The sequence below is a fragment of the Prionailurus viverrinus genome, chromosome F2 (genome assembly GCF_022837055.1).
Source record: "Prionailurus viverrinus isolate Anna chromosome F2, UM_Priviv_1.0, whole genome shotgun sequence".
NCBI classification, from domain to species: Eukaryota; Metazoa; Chordata; class Mammalia; order Carnivora; family Felidae; genus Prionailurus; species Prionailurus viverrinus.
In genome coordinates this window covers 38,455,108-38,477,506 of record NC_062578.1, presented here as the reverse complement: position 1 = coordinate 38,477,506, position 22,399 = coordinate 38,455,108, and the positions used below count along the sequence as shown (strand labels likewise).

The window sequence follows — 22,399 nt, the reverse complement described above, 5'->3', positions numbered from 1 at the left end:
CTAATAAGTAGCACATTTACCTTCCATTCTGACTTCAGCCAAATGGATCCATGGCTCTGCAAGAACCGAAGAGTCTCCCGGAATAGTTTTATTCCTTTGGTTTCACAGAGGGGAGGAACACAAGCTGGTCTTCCCTTTCTGGGTGCTGAACTGGACTGGAGAGATTTTACCCGAGAAGCAGAGATAACCCATACCAGCCAGGCTCACACCCTCCCTGATGCATATTCTTCCCAAAGATCCTAAGGAGGGGAAAAAACCAGCCAGGCTTGATCCTTTATATTTTTCTTGCTCATCCGGTGGGTTTACAGAATAATAATGGTTCCTTTGGAGTGTTTCAGGAAGACCATCACATGTGCCTTGTGATCCATATTCTTTGATATCGTCTCTCTTAAGAGTCTCCGTTTTTCTATGAAGTTTTTATTATATGAATGGATTCTTTTTCATACTCTGTCCTATTTTTTTTATTTTCCCTGTCTTCCCTCTCCTTCTCTACTTCCTCTTTAGCTCAGATCTGATTCTTGTCTAGGTGTTTCTACGGAATCCTCAGTAGTTCTTACGTTTTCTGCGTGTATGAAATGATTGAGCGAAAGAGACAACTGTTACCTTGGAGAAACCTCTGGGAGAGAAGTCCGCTCCTGACTTTTCTAAAGGCTGTATAAAAATCCATTCAAAAGTTAGAATCTCTAGGCTGCAGTTTTCTCTCCCATGAGATGAAGAAATTAGACAGTGTAATTCCTAATATCGCTTGATTTTCTAACATGGTACAACTCTGGAACTTTGAGAGAGTTTTCAGGATTGGGGACTACTGGTCTAACAAATACTGCTCACATGGAAGGGAAAAAAAAAGATTTTTCACTTAGGCAAACCCCATAGAGAAAATGACCGTTGTTTAAGTAGCAAGACTCTTCTGGGTGCCTGGGTGGCTTAGTTGGTTGAGTGTCTGACTTCGGCTTAGGTCATGATCTCCCGGTTCGTGGGTTCGAGCCCCACATCGGACTCTGTGCTGACAGCTCAAAGCCTGGAGGCACTTCGAATTCTGTCTCCCTCTCTCTCTCTCTGCTCTTCCCCTGCTTGTGTTCTCTCTCTCTCTCTCTCTCAAAAATAAATAAACTTAACAGCAAATAAGTAAAAAGACTCTTCCACAATGAAGACTTTTTGTGACTCTCAATATCTAATGATCCTGAGTTCTGAGATTACAGTGGACTTTTTATCCAGGGCAGAAATTTGAAATCGGTATGATAGTTGTCATCTGTTGACTTTTAAAGTGAAAAGAGGACAAACAATCTACATTGCCAATTACTGCGGGTTTACTAACTGTGGAATTTATCTCTGGAGTTAAAAGTCCCTTGGGGCGCCTGGGTGGCTCAGTCGGTTAAGTGTCCAACTTTGGCTCAGGTCATGATCTCATAGTTTGTGAGTTAGAGCCCCGCGTCGGGCTCTGTGCTGACAGCTCAGAGCCTGGAGCCTGCTTCTGATTCTGTGTCTCCCTCTCTCTGTGCCCCTCTCCGACTCATGCTCTGTCTCTCTCTGTCACGGAAATAAATAAACATTAAAAAAAATTAAAAAAAAAAAGTCCCTTACAAAAAGAGATGGAGTTGGAGGTGAAGGTTTTCTTGGGGCCAAAGTACAAGACATATCTCTATGTCAGCTTAGGGCTGAGGTCAGGGACAGAAGATTGAGACAATAAGCCTGGAAGCACTGTTTTGTGGAGCAATTAGGCTGCAGCATCTGTCGTTCTATTGATCTCTTGGATTGATTCCATCTAGCCGGTGGGCCAGGCCAATGGCCCCTGACTACCTCACCTCCGTCAGTATATGATTTGGAGGGTATTCTGTGTAGAAGAGACCCTTTTTTTTAGTGAAGCTTATTCATGTGTTAGCACCCCAGGTCCTCTTCAAGGAGAGCAGCAGTAATATACTTAGTGTTGTTTTCCCAAGAGAAATAGATGTGTCTCATAAATTTCAGTGATTCACTCGTCCATCCATCCATCCATCCGTCCGCACAGTGAATATTCAGTGAGCATCTATCCTAGACCAGGCACTGTGCAGGTGCTGGTGAATCAGTCCCGGACAAGCCAGGTATGCCTCTGTCCTCATGGAGCTTAAAGCCTCTCCCATCTTAAATTTCTGATCCTCACTTGTTCTTCTTTTCCTCTCCTTCTACTTCTCAAGCCTCTAAAAGATTCAAGCATATTTTTGGTCATAATTGGAAGCTTTCTTTTTTCAACAGGTTAAAAATTACATAGTACAAATCTTAGCGAAAACAGTCACAGGGGTTTGTTGACCGTGATGTACTTTAAATGCTTTTTTAAGGTCCCCTATTGGGATTTTTAGATTCCTTTGAGCGAAGCCTTTGCCCTATTGGAGTAGGTGGGCTTTGCTGGCCTTTTATGTGCACTGCAGTGTGCAGCTGCCTCCCTCACCCTCAGTACACTTGTTTCCTCTGTGAAATTTTCTTGTCTTTGAATTTCTTTTCTGTCATACTGCATAAGATGGAGACCGGAAATCATGGGAGAACTGCTTCATGTGACTTTATAACTCAAGAAAAAGGCAAGAGAGGAAATTGCTTTTAATAATAATGCTAATAATTATGAAGAACAATATTTATTATTAAGCACCAGGCAGTTTGTCTAGCATTTCTAGTAAGGTATGTATTCAGTTTCCCAGAACAATATCTTCTTTATTGAAAGCTGATAAAAGAATCTGCAAATTGCGAGGGCTGCGACATGTATATTTGACTCATTGTTCCTTTAACCCATTTTTTTCTTGATTAATACCTTACAAGTCACTCTGGATCAACCTCAAATTCTTTCAAAGATTTAAAGCTATTTTTATAATGTAAGACATCTATAGCTTCTTTTCAAGTTCAGTATTTGGCGATGTTCTGGCATAAGCCTTCCAGAAACGTATTGTCATTTCAAAGTGGCCCTTTTCAGAGCCTTGACTGCTGCAGAAATTCAGCTTATTATGAATCCTTTAAATGAATAACACTTATTGCTAGTCATTTGCTAGTTAAAAAACATCTATATGATAAACCTCAAGGGTGCCAGGTGGTGATATGTGGATTTTAAACATACCATAGTGTGCTATGCTTTAAAAATACCACAGAGTTCAGAATCTAATTCAGTGGGTAGAAATCTCTACTTCAAAAATGGCTCTTTTCATGATTAGCTTTTGCGATTGTATTTTATAGTATCACAGAAGCCTCTTGAAATATCAGATCTCTTTAGTGGGGCTTCAAACATGAATCGTGTGTTGAGGTGTAGGCCTTTCTAGATGTCCTAAGATACTACCTTTCCTTAAAAGGGCCTCCTATGCCTATAATTGAGGCAGCTACAGAGTGGGGTTAGGCAGTCCCTTTAGAAATCTCATTCCAGAGTAGTATATCTATATTCTTTTTCTTAAATTTCTACAACAAATATATACTTCTGGTAGATGAGCATAGTTCTGAAATTGGGCCGCTACCCTTTACCCAATCAGGCAATCTTAGGACTCTTAAACTGTGTGTGTGTGTGTGTGTGTGTGTGTGTGTGTGTGTGTGTGTGGTATGTGTGTGTGCACGTATTCTGGGAATTTTCAAACACACACAAAAGTAGATAGACCAAAATGATCTTCTATGTTACTATATTTTTACTCATTATCAACATTTTGCTAATCTTGTTTCATCTATTAACCCATTTTTTTCTTAGGGCATTTAAACTAAGTTCCAGATGTATTTTTTATCCATAAATACGTAAGCGCATTTCCTAGATTTTTTTTTTATTTAGAACAATTTTTTTTTAATGTTTATATATTTTTGAGAGAGAGGCAGAGCGTGAGCAGATGAGAGGCAGAGAGAGAGGGAGACACAGAATCTGAAACAGGCTCCGGGCTCTGGACTGTTAGCACAGAGCATGACGCAGGGCTTGAACCCATGAACCAACCGTGAGATCGTGACCTGAGCCGAAGTCGGACACTTAACTGACTGAGCCACCCAGGCGCCCCGTTTTTAACGTTAAAAATTTGAGATAAAAAAATGTTAAGTGTATTTTTATTTTTGTTTTGTGTCTGAAATTAGCATTGTTCCATTCCAACTGGCTTTGTTCCATGTTGATAAGTTCAGTTTTCCTAGGTTCACTTTTGTGTCTCCTTAAACTGCCACCAAAACTATTTTGTTCTTGTCACAGCCAGCAGTTGTATAGTGGTCCCTTTATAAACACTGCATGGCAACTGCATAGTTTATGTGTATGCATAAGTGATTTTAAACCTTTCTCTCATTGACTATTTCTCTTTCTTGGTAATCAGATCATTAGTTGTAAGATTCTTACTTTAGGCATGAATCATCCCTTTCCTATTACAAGCTCTGTGACTTATGAGGGAACAGAGTGGGTATGTTGAGTATAGGTTAGTAAAAGAAAACTGGATCGTTTGGATAGACCAAGGCAAGCATGATTTGGATTTTATTGGAGTTAAGAATTCTTCCCCTTCACAATGTAGGCCCATGTGTGTTTGCGCTCAGAAACCAGGATAAGGTGGCTAGCTTTAAAAACATAAATACAAGAGTAAGGACATTTTTGATAGTTTCTGCTTTACTTCTATTGCTTGTATGCTCAAACCCTTCATAATACCATTGGCCCTGATTCAGTGACTGATGCTCTTTCCAGCGGAACTCCCCCCTCCATATACAGCCATCGCCAGTCCTGATGCCACTGGTATTCCAGTAATTAACTGCCGTGTGTGCCAGTCTCTCATCAACTTGGATGGCAAGCTTCACCAGCATGTGGTTAAGTGCACAGTTTGCAATGAAGCTACGGTAAGTGGGGGTTTCCATTAATAAAGCATAAATTATTGTCTGACATCTTCTGTCTAAAGGAAGTACTCCACTAATGTTACTTAAAGGTAGACGTGCACTGGATAGAGATACAACCATATTTTCTCATCCTTTCTTTCTTCTCTCTACTCCTCTTTTATCATACAAGGATGTGCCCAGGTATTTAAGGTTAATTCCATTATGAAAATTTCATGGTGAATTTAAGCATAATGCCATCTGGCTCTTTACTTTCTAACATGAGACTGACCCTCTACAGATGTTTACAATTGTCCTCAGTGTCCATCCACGTCACAACTAAATCCATTTTGATTTTCACAAAAATGAGGAGATATATATATATATACACACATACATACATATACATACATACACCAAGGTTCACTTCACATGTGGACTTTGTACTTACTATGTGGAAAATTATTTAAATTTGCTCTATGTCTATAGGATGTTTGTATGGTTTTTCTGGGTTTAAGATTATGCATGTAGTATCAATATCTGTGCCAAAGTGTTTATAAATAGCTTGATATTTTATTCTACTTGCTTGATAGTAATTTAGTGAAACGTTCAAAAAACTTGAAGGGTATATTGTTTTGTTTTTTTTTAAATGAAACTTGAGAAAGGCAACTAAATTTTAAGTACAATTTTGAAACTTTCAAGTAATGAACTGACAAAGTGTATACTGGTTAGATTAAATAGATTCCTACTTTCATGGTTAGGCTTTATTTTTAAAATTTCAATCTTTGTTGGGATGAGCCCTGGGTGTTGTATGGAATCCAATTTGACAATAAGTTATACTAAAAAATAAAATTTCAATCTCTCTCAAAGTTTGCAATTAAATATTAATTTAATTGTTGGTACTTGCATATTTTTCCTTTTTAGAAAAGTCTGAAAAAAAGTCAGCCAGAGATTACCGTGTCTCTGTAAACCATAAAACACACACACTGGGCATTATGTGTTTTATAGAAAAGTCATAAAATAAAACCTTAAGGCTTGAAGCAATATGTTTCATTGTAAATATATATTTTCATAAGGGACATCATTTGGGGATAAACTTTATTGTGTAAATAGAGGTGATACCTACAAAACCTTCTATTTCCTTTTTAAGTTAAACACCCACTAGCAAACTTAGCATCAGCCTCATTCGTGCTGCTTTTAGAGTTAGCAACCAAATTAAGAGTTGTCAGGCATTGATGGCAATTAAAAAAAATACCAGTACCTTAAAGGTTTCTTTGGATTCGATGTTCCTGTTTATTTTTTTCTCCTATGCCACCACTGACACAAACTTTTGTTTTTTAATGAGTAGAAAAAAAAGTTTTAGAGCTTTATATTTACCCTTGGAAGTAAACAGAGCAGACTATGGGTTTCGTCAACAGCCTCAGTCTGGCTACTTAGAAGTGAGGAGTTCATGATACCAGAACGGTAGGATTTGGGTACAAATAAACTACTTCTGGACATAAGGAAAATCGTGCTGACATTTTTGTAGCATTATTGCTCCTGTTAAGTAATGTAAATAATTGTCAGTATCCTGGAGAAAATGAGTAGTATCTAATTAGATTGCCTTGTGTGGAGTCAGTCATACTACAGGGGAGGAAAAGAAGGGGAAAATGTGTGTGAGGAGTGCTTTCAGAGATGACTTCCCAATGTTGGCAATGTAACTTGATCTTAAATTTATGAATGAAGAGGTATTAGGCAGCCAGCAGCTTCTCTGGAGAAATTCTAGGTTAAAAAGAACAGACAAACGGACCAGAGTCCAACAGAGCCACTCCTTCTATTCACTGTCACTATCCCCTGCTCAGTTTCACTGTGGTTCATTCTCCTCATGTCACCTAAAACAGGGTATCAGTGTGTCTGTTCTCCTGGGCAGCCACCTCTGATGGGAACCTGATATCCTGAGGAGATTCAAAAAATGAAACAACAAAACAAAACCAGGCTAACATAAGTCCTTCTTTCGGTAGCTAGAATTGGGAAAGGAAGTAGAAAGTGGGAGGAGAGAAAATATGGACAAATTTTAACAAGACTTAGAGAATACAGAATTTAAAGCTAAGGGAGAAGCAATTTCTAGGGCAAGGTAATGGAAAAGTTGAGAAGTCCTGGAGGAAGAGCGGAACTAATTGGCTGAGTGATTGATTAAGGAGTCTGAGATCTGGAGGCTGACGGACTAGAGGGACTGGGGTTTGAATCCTAGCTCTGCCACTTGAGAGCTATCTATCCTTGGGATTTATCTTTTCCACACTGTGGTTTCCTCATGTAGACTGGTAAAATAATAATACCTACCTAATAGGGTTGCTCTTGGGATTACAGGGGCAAAGTGCCCAGCACTGCATCTGGCACATACAAGTTCATTTTGCTAAGTAAGAATTCTAAAACTTATGCATCAGGACAGTGTCACCCCCGTGTCCCAGCAGATCAGACATGACAAGCCATGAGCTGGCACTAAGGACTAGTGCTTAAAATTGTCTAATTCAGTTGCCTTGTTTTGTAAACGAGGGAACTGGGGTCTACAGGTAAGGTGGGAATAAAATATAAAAAAAGCTGGTAGGGACCTTTGGGTGGCTCAGTCAGTTAAGTGGCCAACTTCAGCTCAGGTCATGATCTTGCGGTCCTTGAGTTCGAGCCCTGCATTGGGTTCTGGGCTGTCGTGACAGCTCAGAGCCTGGAACCTGCTTCAGATCTCCCTCTCTCTGTATCTCCCCTTCTCTCTGCTCCTCCTTTGTTCATGCTCTATCTCTTGCTCTCAAAAAATAAACATTAAAAAAATTTTAAGAAAAACTTGTCATTTGCCAAGTACACGTTTATTTAATGGTAGAATTTGGATGTATAGATAAATTAACCCAAGTTCTGGTTTTCTTGATATTTAAATTTTTTAAATGTTTATTTATTATTGAGAAACAGAGAGAGACAGAATATGAGCATGGGGAGGGGCAGAGACAAGGGGAGACACAGAATCGGAAGCAGGCTCCAGGTTCTGAGCTGTCAGCGCAGAGCCTGACGTGGCGCTCGAACTCACAAACCATGAGATTATGACCTGAGCTGAATTTGGATGCTTAACTGACTGAACCACCCAGGCACCCCTGGTTTTCTTGATATTTTAGATTGAATAGTAACACATTCTGGATGTTTATAACTTTGGGATATTCAGATTTTCAGATTTTATCTGTAATATAGCTTAATAAATTATTGATGACTTATTGTTAATTTTTATATATTTCTAACAAGGTTATTTCCTTAAATTTTTAAATCTTTTTTTGAAATATGTCACAGATTTGAAATTATGTTACAAAAATAATAGTACATATTATGTACAGAGAATTTCCACACATTCTGTACCCACATTCCCCAAATGTGTTAATATTTTGTCACATTCACTTTCTCTCTTTAAATAAATAAATAATCTTTTCTTTCTTTCTTTCTTTCTTTCTTTCTTTCTTTCTTTCTTTCTTTCTTTTAAGAACCTTTTAAGGTAATTGCAGACATGGGGCTTTTCTATCCCTAAACATTAAAAAAAATTTTTTTTAACGTTTATTTCTTTTTGAGAGAGAGAGAGAGACAGAGCGTGGACAGGAGAGGAGCAGAGAGATAGGGAGACACAGAATCAGAAGCAGGCTCCAGGCTTCAAGCTGTCAGTACAGAGCCCGATGTGGGGCTTGAACTTACAAACTGCAAGATCATGACCTGAGCCGAAGTTGGACGCTTAGCTGACTGAGCCACCCAGAGGCCCCTTTACTCCTAAATATTTTAGTGTGAATTTCCTTAAAAAAAAAAAAAAAAAAAGGACAGTCACTTATACAATCATAGTACAGTTATCAAATGCAGGAAATTAACATTAACACAATGCTGTTATCTGATCTTTTGACCTAACTCATATTTGCTCAATGGTTCCATTAAAAAACAAACAAACAAACAAACAAACAAACAAACAAAACACATGGTCCAGGAGTGAATCCAGAATTGCATATCATATTTGATGTCATGTCTCTTTAATTTCCCTTAATCTGAAATGTAGTCTTTCTTTGTCTTGTACTGCCTTGATATTTTCAAAAAGTACAAGCAAGATGTTTTGTAGAATGTTCCTCAGTTTGGGTTTGTCTGGTATTCCCTCATGACTGGATTCAGGTTGTACATTTTTGGCAGGCATGCCCAAGAGAGTGATGTTCTAGTCCTTCCATTGCTTCATAGGTTATTTACTTTAACAGGCCTGAGTCCTAGTGTTGAAAGGATTGTTTTCTTTGGTGTTTATTCTTGCTTTTACATTTACTGTAAAGTTAAAAAGACGTTAACATTAAGAGTTATTGCAGGTTGTTTGTTTTTAAGCTAAAAGATGTAATAAAATGATCACTTCTTATATTCCAGGCAGTCAAGTTCAAATTTATCATACACTCCTCTTTGCCCACTATTCTTAATGAGCTCACTCTTCCCAGACAGGTGCAAGAAACTAGTGAATGTTTGTACCTGGTGGGACAGATAGATGACTTTGTCTTGTCCTAAAACTTTAAAGGGAAAACAATTTTTGTTGTGCACTTAAATTTTCTTCTCATATTGAAAGGGCAGTGCAAGCGAACTTTCAAATACGCCCTTCACAATTAAATTTCTGCAGCCCCCAGACTTCATAGAGTGCTTGCCAACATCTGAGCTATTTAAAACCACTTATGATGCACTTTTCCTTAACCTGTACTTTGATAGCACTATGGGGAGCCTACGTTTTTAAGGAATCATTTCCTTTTTATACATAAACAAGCTTTGGCAATCTGTCCTTTGGTTAATTTGCTGTGTTTGCATTTTCTTCCCTTATCTAGCCAATCAAAAACCCCCCAACAGGGAAGAAATATGTTAGATGCCCTTGTAATTGTCTCCTCATTTGTAAGGACACATCTCGGCGAATAGGATGTCCGAGACCTAACTGGTAAGAGATAAACATTCATTCATTCATTCATTCATTCTTTCATTCAACTAGTATTTATTAAAGGCTTATTATGTGCCAGGCTTTGTTCTAGAGTCTTTGTCCTCAAAGTAATTACAGGAGTTAGATTATTATTTTCCCTTTGTTAAAGGAATGATATGATTAGTTTGAAATTAATGGTCACAAGTATTTATAATATTCTTGAATGAGCAATGAAAGATTTCTTGATATTATGTCAGTACTTAATGCAGTGTAATAAATTAGTGACTCATGAAACTTACTTAAAAGTAACCACTTATCCTCATTGTTATTTATATAGTGAAGTTATTAGGAACACTTGTAATAAGGATATTTATGAGATCTCTAGTTGCAACCTGTATTCACATTGGTATTATGAGTGAATGGAATAAACCCATTCTGTAATGCATGCAGTCAAATGTTTAAATAGTTGTAATAAAGGTGTTTCTAAGAACACTATTTGTAAGCCATTTCAGACCCCTGTTACATCAGTGAAGGGAGGTGTCACCCAACTGTAATGTATATATGAGTGATTAAGATCAACTCAAAGATGTTCCAAAGGGAAAAAAATAAATAAAAGTAACCGCCTAGTTTACCTTTGATGAAATTCATCTTAATCTGGAAGTGTTTTAGTCATCATTGTGTACCTTACCATGTGCTATACTGGTCTTTGCTGAATATACTCTATGCAGTAAATTCTGGAGCTATTTGCCCATATCAAATGACATTATAGATGTGCCCAGATCGGAGTCTATCAAGACTTTACCTGTGTTTTTTCTGTGATTTCTGGCTCTTTGACCTTTCTATGAATCATTTGCAACCCCATGTGATGAAGCCTTCTCATCTTCCTTTTTGTCCAACTGTGATTAAATAGACATCAAGGAATACCAACCTACTCAGAGAAATTTGGTTGTGACTCAGCACTTTGGTACCTTCATGGCACGCAACGTATTTATTGATGTGGAATATTTTAACTTTTGTAGTTTTCTACAAAACTCAACTTGTGTTCCTAGATAGGGAATGATAAAAACTATTTTCTGATTTGGACTTACAAGAACTTGAAAAAGGCAGTGAAATGGTTCCCAAGGTCATTGATTAGGAACCAACACTATAATATATGGTTTCCATCAAAAATATTAAAAACTCTCATTTTTTTTTTTTTGCTTTTGAAGTATTGCTTATTGCTACTTTCTGTGAATTTAGCTTCGAAGCCTGATAATTTATTTATTTTCAATGCTATATTCCATGTTTTTGGTCATATAGTACAGGTTTTGCCCTCAGTCCATTTGTGGGATAATGAAGTTGTTTCATTTCTCTCTCCACAGTAGACGAATAATTAACCTTGGCCCAGTAATGCTTATTTCTGAAGAACAACCAGCTCAACCTGCATTGCCAGTCCAACCAGAAGGTACAAGGGTCGTGTGTGGGCATTGTGGAAACACATTCCTGGTAAGTAACTGGACATTTGTCACAGTGACATCAATCTGTACATGTAGGTCACGATCACATAGATTTGACCACCGCTCATGGTCTTGTAGTTTTATCCAAGTGCACTTAATCAGAAGATTTGTGGTTTCTAGATTCAAGAAAAATTCTTATTATAATTTATCAAAATTTTTTCTGCTTTTTAAAAAATTAAACTTGGAGTAAAGGGAGTTAACTCTGGTGTCCATAATTAGATAAACTACTGGGGAAAAAATAAGAAGTTATAAGTAGTTATAGGAATTCTTGTTCAACTAACTTTTAACTCTAACCCTAAGTTTGATTTTTTAATACATTTTTTTCAATGTTTACTTACTTTTGAGAAAGAGAGAGACTGAGTGGGGGAAGGGCAGAGAGAGAGGGAGACACAGAACCAGAAGCAGATTCCAGGCTCAGAGCTGTCAGCACAGAACTTGACACAGGACTTGAACCCGCAAATTGCGAGATCATGACCTGAGCCGAAGTTGGACGCTTAACCGACTGAGCCACCCAGGCACCCCTAAGTTTGATTTTTAAAAGTTAAGTTCATAATGCCTTGCCCTGTCAGGAAGGTTTTCTTTTGTTATTCAGCCCTCATAGGAGACAAAAAAATGTTCTTTAGAACCTAAGTATTAATGAAAACTTCCAGAGTGTAAGCCTGGGCAGGGCTGAGGTCACAGTGGTCTTCCACTTCAGGATAATCTAAGGGACGAACAGGTTTAAGCAAGTGTAGATGATTTGCATTTTTTTCCTTCTAATTTTTATTTTTAGTAGAGTAATTCATGTGCATAATTTCAATGTTAAATGGGATTGTAAAGCTCATAAGGAAAATAGTGATCATCCCCAAATACCATCCTCCAAATACTTCCAGCATTTCCAGCTGCTGTGCTGGTATTATGTACATGTGTTTAAATTGTTTACCCTTTTTTCTTTTTGATTTTAGATTTTACCTATTACCCTGTACAATGCAGGTTGAGGATTTAGCACTCATAACATCCCTTCCCCCACTCATAGTCCTTTTCTCGATTCCATGCTTCAGCTAGAGTTTTAATATTTTTTTCAATTAATGCTTAATGTTTATATTTTTTATGATTAGGTAAATTATGTTCACAGCTTAGCCAAGTAATATATTATCTTTTGGCACTGTATGACTTTTCAGATTTTTTTTTGGATCTGTTAATAATTGTATATCCTCCTTTTGGGGCACCTGGCTGGCTCATTTGGTAGAGCATCTGACTCTTGATCTCAGAGTCATGAGTTTGAGCCCCACACTGGGTATAGAGATTACTTAAAAAAAAAAAAAGAATAATTGTCTCTCCTCCTTTTGAATTTAATTTTCTATTACAAATCATTACTTATTCCCATATTATTTTATAGAACTATAAAATTCCTATCAATATAGTCAGACACATCAGGGAATCTATTATTGAGGCTTCTTGCTACACAGCTGCCATTGTGGGATTTCCCTTCATCATTATCCTAGGAATTCCTTTTTTCTTTTCCTGTATTGGATCTCATGCCTTCCTTATAGCTCTTGGTTTACTCCTTCATTTTGGTGAAATACATCCCCTCTTAGCTTTCTGAGAAAATATGCAAGGAAATAAATTTGAGACCTTCTACTTCTTAAACAGTTTTTAATCTAATCTCACATGTACTTTATAGTTTGTTCAGATGTAGAATTGTAGGTTGCTAATTGTTTCCTCTCAAAAATTTAAAAGGCTTTGCTCCACTATTAATGAAAAGTTCAACTACTGCCCTGATTCCATGTCCTTTCTATTTTTTCTCTTTATTTGCCTCTTTCTTCTTTCATTTTCTCCAGTGCTCTGAAATTGCATTGGAATATGTCTTAGGATGGAAAAAGAAGATGTGATACAGATACATACATACACACTGGAATATTACGCAGCCTTTAGAAAGGATGAGATCTTACCATTTGTGACAAATGAATGGACCTAGAGGGTATTATGCTAAGTGAAATAAGTCAGACTTAGAAAGACAAATACCATATAATTCCACTTATATGTGGAATATAATGAACAAACAAAAAGTGGAGATCCATAAATATAAATATAGAGAACATACTGATGGTTGCCAGTATAAGGGAGTGAGTGTTTGAAGGATAGTGGGAGGTACAGGCTTCCAGTTACGGAATGAGTAAGTCATGGAATAAAAGGACCAGCATAGGGAACGCAGCCAATGATATTGTAATAGTGTTGTATGATGACAGATGGTAGTTACACCTGTGGTGAGCATACCATAATATAAAGACTAGTTGAATCACTGTGTTGTTCACTCGAGAGACGTAACACTGTGTGTCAACTATACTCAAGTTAAAAAACATTTATAAAAAGAATGTGTCTTAGGGAGGATATGTTTGAATTCATTGTCTGGGTACTCAGTGGGCCCTCTTATGGTCTAGACTATTTTCTTTTCTTTGTTCCCTCTTTCTAGAACCCTTTAGATCACCTGAATTATTGACTCTTTTTTCTTTTTCTTACATTTTCTTTGAAGGTTTGGCTTTTTCTTTTACTTACTGGGACACTTTCCTGATTATATCTTCCAAACTTAATTCAAAATTTTAATTTCAGATTTTCTAACTTAATTTTTAATCTCAAAGACTTTTCCTGTGTTCTCTGGTTAGTTTTTCCTTTTTCTAAAGAGCATTCTCTTCTCTACGGCATCTTTCTGAAACTATTAGTTCTATTGTTTTGTGAAGTATTTTTCTTCTTTATGCCTTGTCTCTGTTTTCTCCCCACCTTTTCTTTTTTTTGTGGTAGAGATTTTACAGAAAAGTTCATTTATATTTGAGGGTCAGTCACTGATTGGAACCTCTATTCATGCAGCAGAGTTAAGATCTTTCTCCTTTCCTTCCTTCCTTCCCTCCTTCTTTCCTTCCTTCCCTCCTTTCTTCTTTCCCTCCTTCCCTCCTTCCTCCTTCTTCTGCATCTTCCTCTTCTTTTTCTTCTCCCTCTCCCATTTTTTTGAACAACCGTCAACTCTTAATATCAAGAAGTCTTCTTGGAGGGCAAGTTTCTCTGGGGAAAAATCTTGCAGTTTCTTGTGAGTGATATGCCTGGGAGGCAGCATTTAGGAGTTAAAGGTAATGAGATGAAGGTCTCATCCACTGTTCAAACCGTAGACTTTAACTTGATTCCTTTCTTTTATTCTTGCCTTCTGCTATGGCGGGTGTTTCTAAGTTCACAAGCTCTCTTGTCCAGTTTCTTTTCAGAATAAATCACTCTTTTCTTGCATGTACCGGGAAGAGAGGGGTTTCGTTTTGCGGAGGGTAGGGAAGCATTTACAGGGGATACTGCTAGGAGCCCCACCTCGGAAAACACGTGGTAGCCCCAATACCTGAAACAGCTTGCTTTCCTTTGGCATATCTCTCTGCAGACAGGCAAGTTTCAGTACCCCTTTCACTAAGCCAGCTCCAGGCTCCATGAGCGTTCCGTTGTTCAGAGATTTGGGGTCATCTCTCCTCGTTACCCTTATGGTATTATACTTTTTAAAATTCATTTACCCCTATTTCAGTCAAGTTTAGGAAAAGAAATGGAAATGCATGCATCTATCTGATTTAATTCATTTAATCAGAATTTCTAGGATCCTTCTGATCTTGTAAGGAGAAGATAAATCTTCTTCTTTATATTTTATTCATTAAATCGGTGACTAAGTTGCTTAATTAGGAGATATACCTGGTGGGAGTAGTTAAAAAATTTCTTTTTGAAAATTACTACATAGGATAATACACTCTGTAGGTATTGATAGATATCGAGTGATTTGACTAAGTTAAATATATATTAAATATATTTATTATTTTCTTTCTTACATGTGAACAAATTATATTTTGAAATACCATTTAAAGATCTTCAAAACAGATTTCTTTTCAACTTGTTCAGTCAATTCCCCTCCATAATTAGCTTACATTTGCATTTGCTCAGCTAAATTTTATTTTCTAAATCCTTGCCACGGATAATCTTTAGAGCCACATTGTCAGTGAGCTGATTTCATTTGTTCAAATATAATTACTGAGTGCGCGCCAGGCACTGGACTGCATAATGAAGGAACAGGAAGACACATTCCTTGCCCTCATGCAGTTTTATAATCTAATTGGAGAAGAAAGACAATTAAAACAAGAATTATATGAAATATGTTTAGGGTGTTTAGGCTAGAGTAGGAAATAACGGAGGATTCTTCGCGCACCCACAGAAGTACCCAGCCTAGAGGGAGTGAGTGACATTATGCTCAGAGTAATGAAAGCTTCAGTAGAGCTTTATAATTAATTCTGTATGTAGGGATGCTATGTATAAAATGGAACATGGATTGCATGGAGGGAAAGGCTGAAGAGGGGCAAGACTAGATGTTTGACTTTTATTATTCAAAAAAAGTGATGATGATGGTTGGGGAATAGCGTAAAGATTTTGAGAGAGAATTAACGTGCTGATAATAGAGTAGATAAGGGAATGAGGAAAAAAGGAAATCAAAGACAACTCTTAGAAAGGTCATATTTAATTTTTTGAAATCACCTGGTATGAATCCGAGAGAGTGATCCAAATTGAGAGGTTAAAACACATGTATGTGACATGATTTTTAATACTTTAAAAAGTACTTTATGCATTTAGATATTTTCGTATGAGAAGAAAACTACTACTAAAGTAATGAACAATTCAGAGACAAACTTCTAAAACTAGCTCTTTTTTATTTAATATTTAGTGTAGGCAAGTGAATCATATTAGCATATTAACACAGTGAATATGATTAAAAACCTTAATTCTTTAGCAGGAAAGGGTGTTTTGGATTAATATGTGATATTTAAAGATGATTTAAAAATTCCTAGAAAACAATTTTTTGGTGATTAGAGTACACAGTACATACCTAATGGGGTGGCTCTTACTTTTGAGAGTTTCAGATTAATGAGAGCTACTCAGTGTTGTAAAAAATAAATAAACTGCTTAGGGCACCTGGGTGGCTCAGTCGGTTGGGCATCCGACTTCAGCTTAGGTCATGGTCTCACGGTTCATGGGTTCGAGCCCCACCTCGGGCTCCGTGCTGACAGCTCAGAGCCTGGAGCCTGCTTCGGATTCTGTGTGTGTCTCTTTCTGTCCTTCCCCTGTTCACGCACTCTGTCTCTCTCTCAAAAATAAATAAACATTAAAAAAAATTTTAAATAAATAAACTGCAAATATCTTAATTCTGACTCAAGAACTTTGCCTTACCCTTATTATTATGCTGACCACAAATAGTCTTATGTCCTTTGTCATATGTCCTTTGTCCTTCAAGCTTTTAACTATTAGGATTCATTTACTTTTTCTCTACTTTGTTTCAGCTTGGCTTACAAGGCTTAGAAACAATTGAGATAAGTTACAAAGTTCAATAGCATTGAAAAGGAAATATGAAAATTTCGGGACAATGAAAACAAAGGGAAGAAAAAATATGATAAATCATACATAAGGATATAAATATGTACAATATTTACTCCTGTACAGTTGTTAAAATTGATCTGAATTTTCGCTTTGAGACCTCTAGAGTCAATGAAGAGAGGAAAACATACTCTATTACAAGATATTCATGATTTTTTTAAAAAAGATCACATAGGAGAAGGTTTATTGGAATACTGGACCTGAAAGAGAATTATTTCCATGGATTAAGCTAAAAGAACAATATAATGGACTATGTCCTCAACAACCTTCTGTTTATCATAACATCTTTTAATATCTCAGTGTTACAATGCTAAAGTTAAATTTACTATGAATCCACACTATTCCCACTATTTATTTCACAGCCTGGCTGGAACCATGGACGATGTTTAGAAAAGCTAGATTTGTATTTTCCAAAGTGTATTCAATAGAACATTCATTTTGCAGGATAATAATAGGTGTTATGTGAATAAAGAGTTCCATGGTCATTGGGAATTGCTAGGATAAAAAAAAAAACTAAACAAATATTTTTTTATAGGTGTATTTTTTTTTTAAGTTTATTGATTTATTTTGAGGCGGGAGGGATAGAGGGAAGGAGAGAGAGAGAGAGAGAGAGAGAGAGAGAGAGAGATAGGACATACAGTTTGGTGCTATAGCGGAGAGTAACTATAGTTTTAATTTGCGTCCTTCAAAGGTAACGACACGACACCGGTTGCCTAGTGTATCCAATAAAAAATAAAATCCAATAAGGTATTGTCAAATGATTCATTTTTAGCAGTGTAACTTTCTCGTGAGCCTTCTAAGGTTGATTAAAAATATATCTTGAGGAAACTGAGTTTACCTATTACATAGAATCGTTAGAAATAAGCCAAATATTGGAAGACCTTCGCTAAAAATGATTAGAGTTTTAGAGAAGTTGCCTTTGATTTTTCTGATAGAAGAAAGATAATTTGTTCTTTTTTTCCCTATTGAAGTTCTAGCAATACAATTCTAAGAGTGCAGAGGCTGCATTTGACATAAAAGAACAGTAGTAAGTCAACTTCCTTTCAAAAGCACAAGTATTTGCATTCCCTTGAATAGGTTATGACAAAATCATTTCTAATAATAGATGATTTTCTGTTCTTAGTTTGCTGCATTTAAGTGAGTACTTGGAGATAACAAAACCCGATGTGTTAGGTTGCTGGCTGTATAATTTACTAATTACATAATGAAGTCTTACTTGTTTATCAGTTATAATTAAATTTACCGTGCATAATCTGTGCTAAAATGAAGAACACTATAAAATGATAATACTGGACTAAATCACCTCCTTAGGTTGGTCATCTAAAATTCTAGAATTTCTATGCCCACACATCAGCCTTCAGGCTTGGATTTTGAGTTCCTCTTCGCTCAAGGGTTTCATAATTGCCTCCTTGGCTGCTTTGGTTCTTTTAACTAGGAAAAACTTAAATTTGTTATTTATAAATAAAATTTGAAATGACGTTACAAGTTCAGTAGCTGTCCTAAAACTAATTATAAAAACATAAAAAAGCACTGATAAGATTTCTAGGTTCTTCACTGCTCAATATTCTGTACAACTCTAGCAATCTTTGTTTATTAGCACATTAATTCTGGCATTTTTACTTAGAATAAGTTTTGTGGGGAGCACTTGCACGGCTCAGTTCGTTAAGTGACTGACTCTTGGTTTCGGCTCAGGTCATGATCTCACTGTCTGTGAGATCAAGCCCCACACTGGGCTCTGCACCGTCAGAGATCCGCTCCCCCCACCCCCACTTGCACATGTGCGTGCTTTCTCTCTCTCTCAACCCCCCTCTCAAAATAAATAATTTTTTTAAAAAAAGTATAAGTTTTGCAGTAAGTTAACTCGCTACAAAGTAAGTATGAAAGAAAGATTCACTGTTGCTTGCAAAAAAAAAATGTAGCCTTGGTGTGGCATTCCCAGATGTTGAAAAATAATGATTTTGAGAAGGGAATGAACATTCATGTAGTTTCATCTCTAGTTTGTTTATGTTGGGACTGTATGTCCCTACCATGACTGAGAGAGAATTTCAAGGTTAACTAACTTTCTTTGAGGTTTGAAATAAAAATGAAGAAAGAGACGCCTAGGAAAACCCAGATATATTTGATCTTTTTTTAAAAGTTAATATTTTTTTAAGTTTTAAATTTTATTTATTTTTTTAATGTTATTTTGAGAGAGAGGGAGAGAGGGAGGGAGGGAGGGAGAGAGAGAGAGAGAACGAGTGGGGGCGGGGCAGAGAGGGAGACACAGAATCCAAAGCAGGCTCCAGGCTCTGAGCTGTTAGCACAGAGCCCAACATGGGGCTCGAACTCACCAACTGGGGAGATCATGACCTGAGCTGAAGTTGGACACTCACCCGACTGAGCCACCCAGGTGCCCCAAAACTCAAGAATTTTTTAAAAATTAAAAAAACGGGGGCGCCTGGGTGGCGCAGTCGGTTAAGCGTCCGACTTTAGCCAGGTCACGATCTTGCGGTCCGTGAGTTCGAGCCCCGCGTCAGGCTCTGGGCTGATGGCTCAGAGCCTGGAGCCTGTTTCCGATTCTGTGTCTCCCTCTCTCTCTGCCCCTCCCCCGTTCATGCTCTGTCTCTCTCTGTCCCAAAAATAAATAAATAAACGTTGAAAAAAAAATTAAAAAAACGTCATGCATCAGAGACTTTCTGAAAGTTATCTTCTATTGTGTGGAAAACATTTGGATATATATAATTTATTGAAACCCTACTGTACCTAGAATTGGAAAGTTATGAAAAGAGATAGGAGTGATTTGGAATCCTAAACAAAAATTAATTTTAATAAAAGATTAAGTTGTTTTGATGATAAAACTGAAGTACTTAAAGGAATTCTCCTAAAACTATAAAGGAAATAGACTTTGTAAGAAGGTATATAGAAAAGCAAGCAAAATGGAAGTTGAGAAAGGCATTTTATTTTATTTTTTATTTTTCGAGAGTGTCATCAGGGAGGGGCAGAGAGAGAGGGAGACACAGCATCTGAAGCAGGCTCTAGGCTCCAGCCAGTCGTCAGCACAGAGCCTAATGCAGGGCTCGAACCCACAAACCGTGAGACTGCGACTCATGACCTGAGTTGAAGTTGGATATTTAACTAATTGACTGAGCCACCCAGGTACCCCAAGGCATTTTTAAATATACATTTTGTAGTTAAGATTTACTTTAAACTTATATTGCACATTCTTTCAAAGACTTTCACCCACTACCAGGAGACCATTTCAAGGATCTCAATAACAAGGAAGATAGCCCATTCTATTACCTACATGTACAAGGGAAAAAAATTGGTGCTGTAGAAAGACTGTATTTGTTACTTAGAATATGCACGGACAGAACCGAGAGCAGCCGTCTGACTTGAGTTCTCCCTCTACCTCCTTTGTTTAGTTTACTTACTTTGTGGGTTTCCCACATAAATAGATTATAAATAGCTGCATTCTAGTAATGAATTTAAATATTCATATATTTTGAAGGTTAGTCTTCAAGATTTAAAGGCAAAACTTCTTTGAAGGTCCCTAAAACATGTTTTATTCCTTGGGAGTGAACTGAGATACAAGGCTGAAAGAAATCATTCTAATTACAGCATTACATTCAGTTTTCATTGTGAAGCCAACCTAGATTGCGTCAAAGCCTTGGGCAAGTCATGGGAACTGTCGCAAAGGAGAGTCCCAAACTTTATTTTAAGGGACGGAAGAAGTGTTGGAGGGGGAAAGCGCCTATACCCCCAGAGAAGGAGGTTGCTTCTGCTGTGATCCCTGGTAACATTTGAACTAAGAGAAGCATCTTATCAGATTGGATAGTTTTCAGTTGTTTTTCTTTTCAATCTTTTCTTTTTATTTACAGTGGATGGAACTGAGGTTCAACACTCTGGCAAAATGCCCACACTGCAAAAAAATGTAAGTTTCTCTACCATTGGAAATGCTACTGGGAAGTTCTCGAGAACAGTTTAAAGAGTTCAGAATTCTCACTTCAGTAGATTTTGATTTGCAGGCATGCCGTGGGACAAATGCATGTTTAACATATTTATGCTTTTCAAAACTAAAAAAAGACATCTTTAAATTAATATATTCTATTTTGAAATGAAAACGATTGGGCTTGATTATCACTCTCCAAAGGGAAATCAATTTCTAAGAAAGAAATTACTAAAATTGCCAGTAACCTGGTGAGGATTTGCAAATGTCCTGAGAGGTTATGATCTGTTTCAGATATTCTAAAATTTGTATTTAAAATATGGCTGTAATCTAGGAGAAACACCAAATGTTTGGGGGTTTATAATTAGGTAGTTGTTAGCTTTTTTTATTTCCTATCTACTGAGATTATTCTCTGATAGCAGATTTTATATAATTATTTATGTCTTAACTATTCAGTCTATTTTCTCTATTCCTAAATAGTGTACCTAAGGAAATTAACAAAACGTAATATAAAAATGGGAAAAAAGTAGAAGATAGTTTGATCAAAGACATTTTATGGCAGCTGTGTTGGAGGTCCCCAAATCACCCCAAGATTCTGTCATTTTCTAGGAGTACTATTAGGAGTTAGTATATATTTGTACTTATAGCTATGATTTATTATACAAAGAAAAATCAATAAAAGAAAAGGCACATGGGACAACGTCTGAAGGAAACCACATGTAAGTTTCCAAGAGTCCTCTCCTAGGTGAGTCACACAGAAAGGGCTTAATGCCTCCAGCAGGGAATTGTTACAACACAGATGAAATATTATCAACCGGAGAAGCTCATTAGAGATTCAGTGTCCAAGGTTTTTATTGGAGCTGACCACACAGGCACCTATTACATGGCACATACCAAATTTCCAAACTCTCAGAAGGAAAGCATTCAGTATTCAGCATTAACCATATTGTTTGCACAAACAATTTAGGCACGGTAAGCCATTCTTATCAGTTAGGGAATTGTGGGAACATTTTAGAAATTTAGGTTCACAGATGCTAGCCAAGGGTCCCATCTTGAAAGCAGACCTTTCAAAGGAGAGCTATCTCAGGCTTGCTATACATTGACTCTTCCTGTACAGTATTTATTTTGATAACAAAATTTTAATTTGAAAATTATTGTTGTCCACTTATGTGTGTGAATTGTAACTTAAGCTAAGGAAATGAAACTGCAGTGTTTTGACAGGTCAGGTTTTTTTTTTATAAAAAAAAGTTTTTTAATGTTTACTTTTCTGAGAGTGAGAGAGACAGAGTGCAAGCAGAGGAGAGGCAGAATCTGAAACAGGCTCCAGGCTCTGAGCTGTCAGCACAGATCCCGACGCGGGGCTCGAACTCACAAACCGTGAGGTCATGACATGAGCTGAAGTCAGACGCTTAACTGACTGAGCCACCCAGGCACCCCGACAGGTCAACTTTTAACATTGAAAATATGGGTTCATAGTTTAATTGGTGTGGTCCCTAGTTTGATATAAAAACCGTATCTATTTTGAGGAAATCCTAAGAATGATTTCTAGGAGAAAAGAATTGAAGTGTCTGAATAGAATGTATATAATAAAATCTATCTCTGCTAGATCTAATTCCAACTCAATATAGCCCCATAAGAATAACTTTTTACAGCATATTTCTAGCTTCAAAGGAACAGATACTTCCTTTTTTATTTGTGAAATTAATCAACTGAATTCTTAACTTTGTTGAATCCAGTAGAAGTCTGTACGCGGACAGGCAAAGTGAATAAACCCAATAAGCACACAGAAAAATATATACTTTAGAGACACTCCCCCCACATGTACGTGAATATGTATGTGAATGATCCAGATTTCTTTTTTTTTTTTAATGT

At 37.0% G+C, this 22,399-nt stretch overlaps 1 protein-coding gene across 1 annotated transcript in view; it reads left to right on the top strand.

Moving 5' to 3' along the window:
* Nucleotides 1-22,399, top strand: part of PIP4P2 (phosphatidylinositol-4,5-bisphosphate 4-phosphatase 2) — a 53,409-nt gene that overhangs the window by 15,863 nt on the left and 15,147 nt on the right. The window contains exons 2-5 of the mRNA XM_047842558.1: nucleotides 4,643-4,791; nucleotides 9,603-9,709; nucleotides 11,050-11,173; nucleotides 20,460-20,512. Coding sequence (XP_047698514.1) covers nucleotides 4,643-4,791; nucleotides 9,603-9,709; nucleotides 11,050-11,173; nucleotides 20,460-20,512 — 433 coding nt within the window. The remainder of the gene's footprint in view (nucleotides 1-4,642; nucleotides 4,792-9,602; nucleotides 9,710-11,049; nucleotides 11,174-20,459; nucleotides 20,513-22,399) is intronic.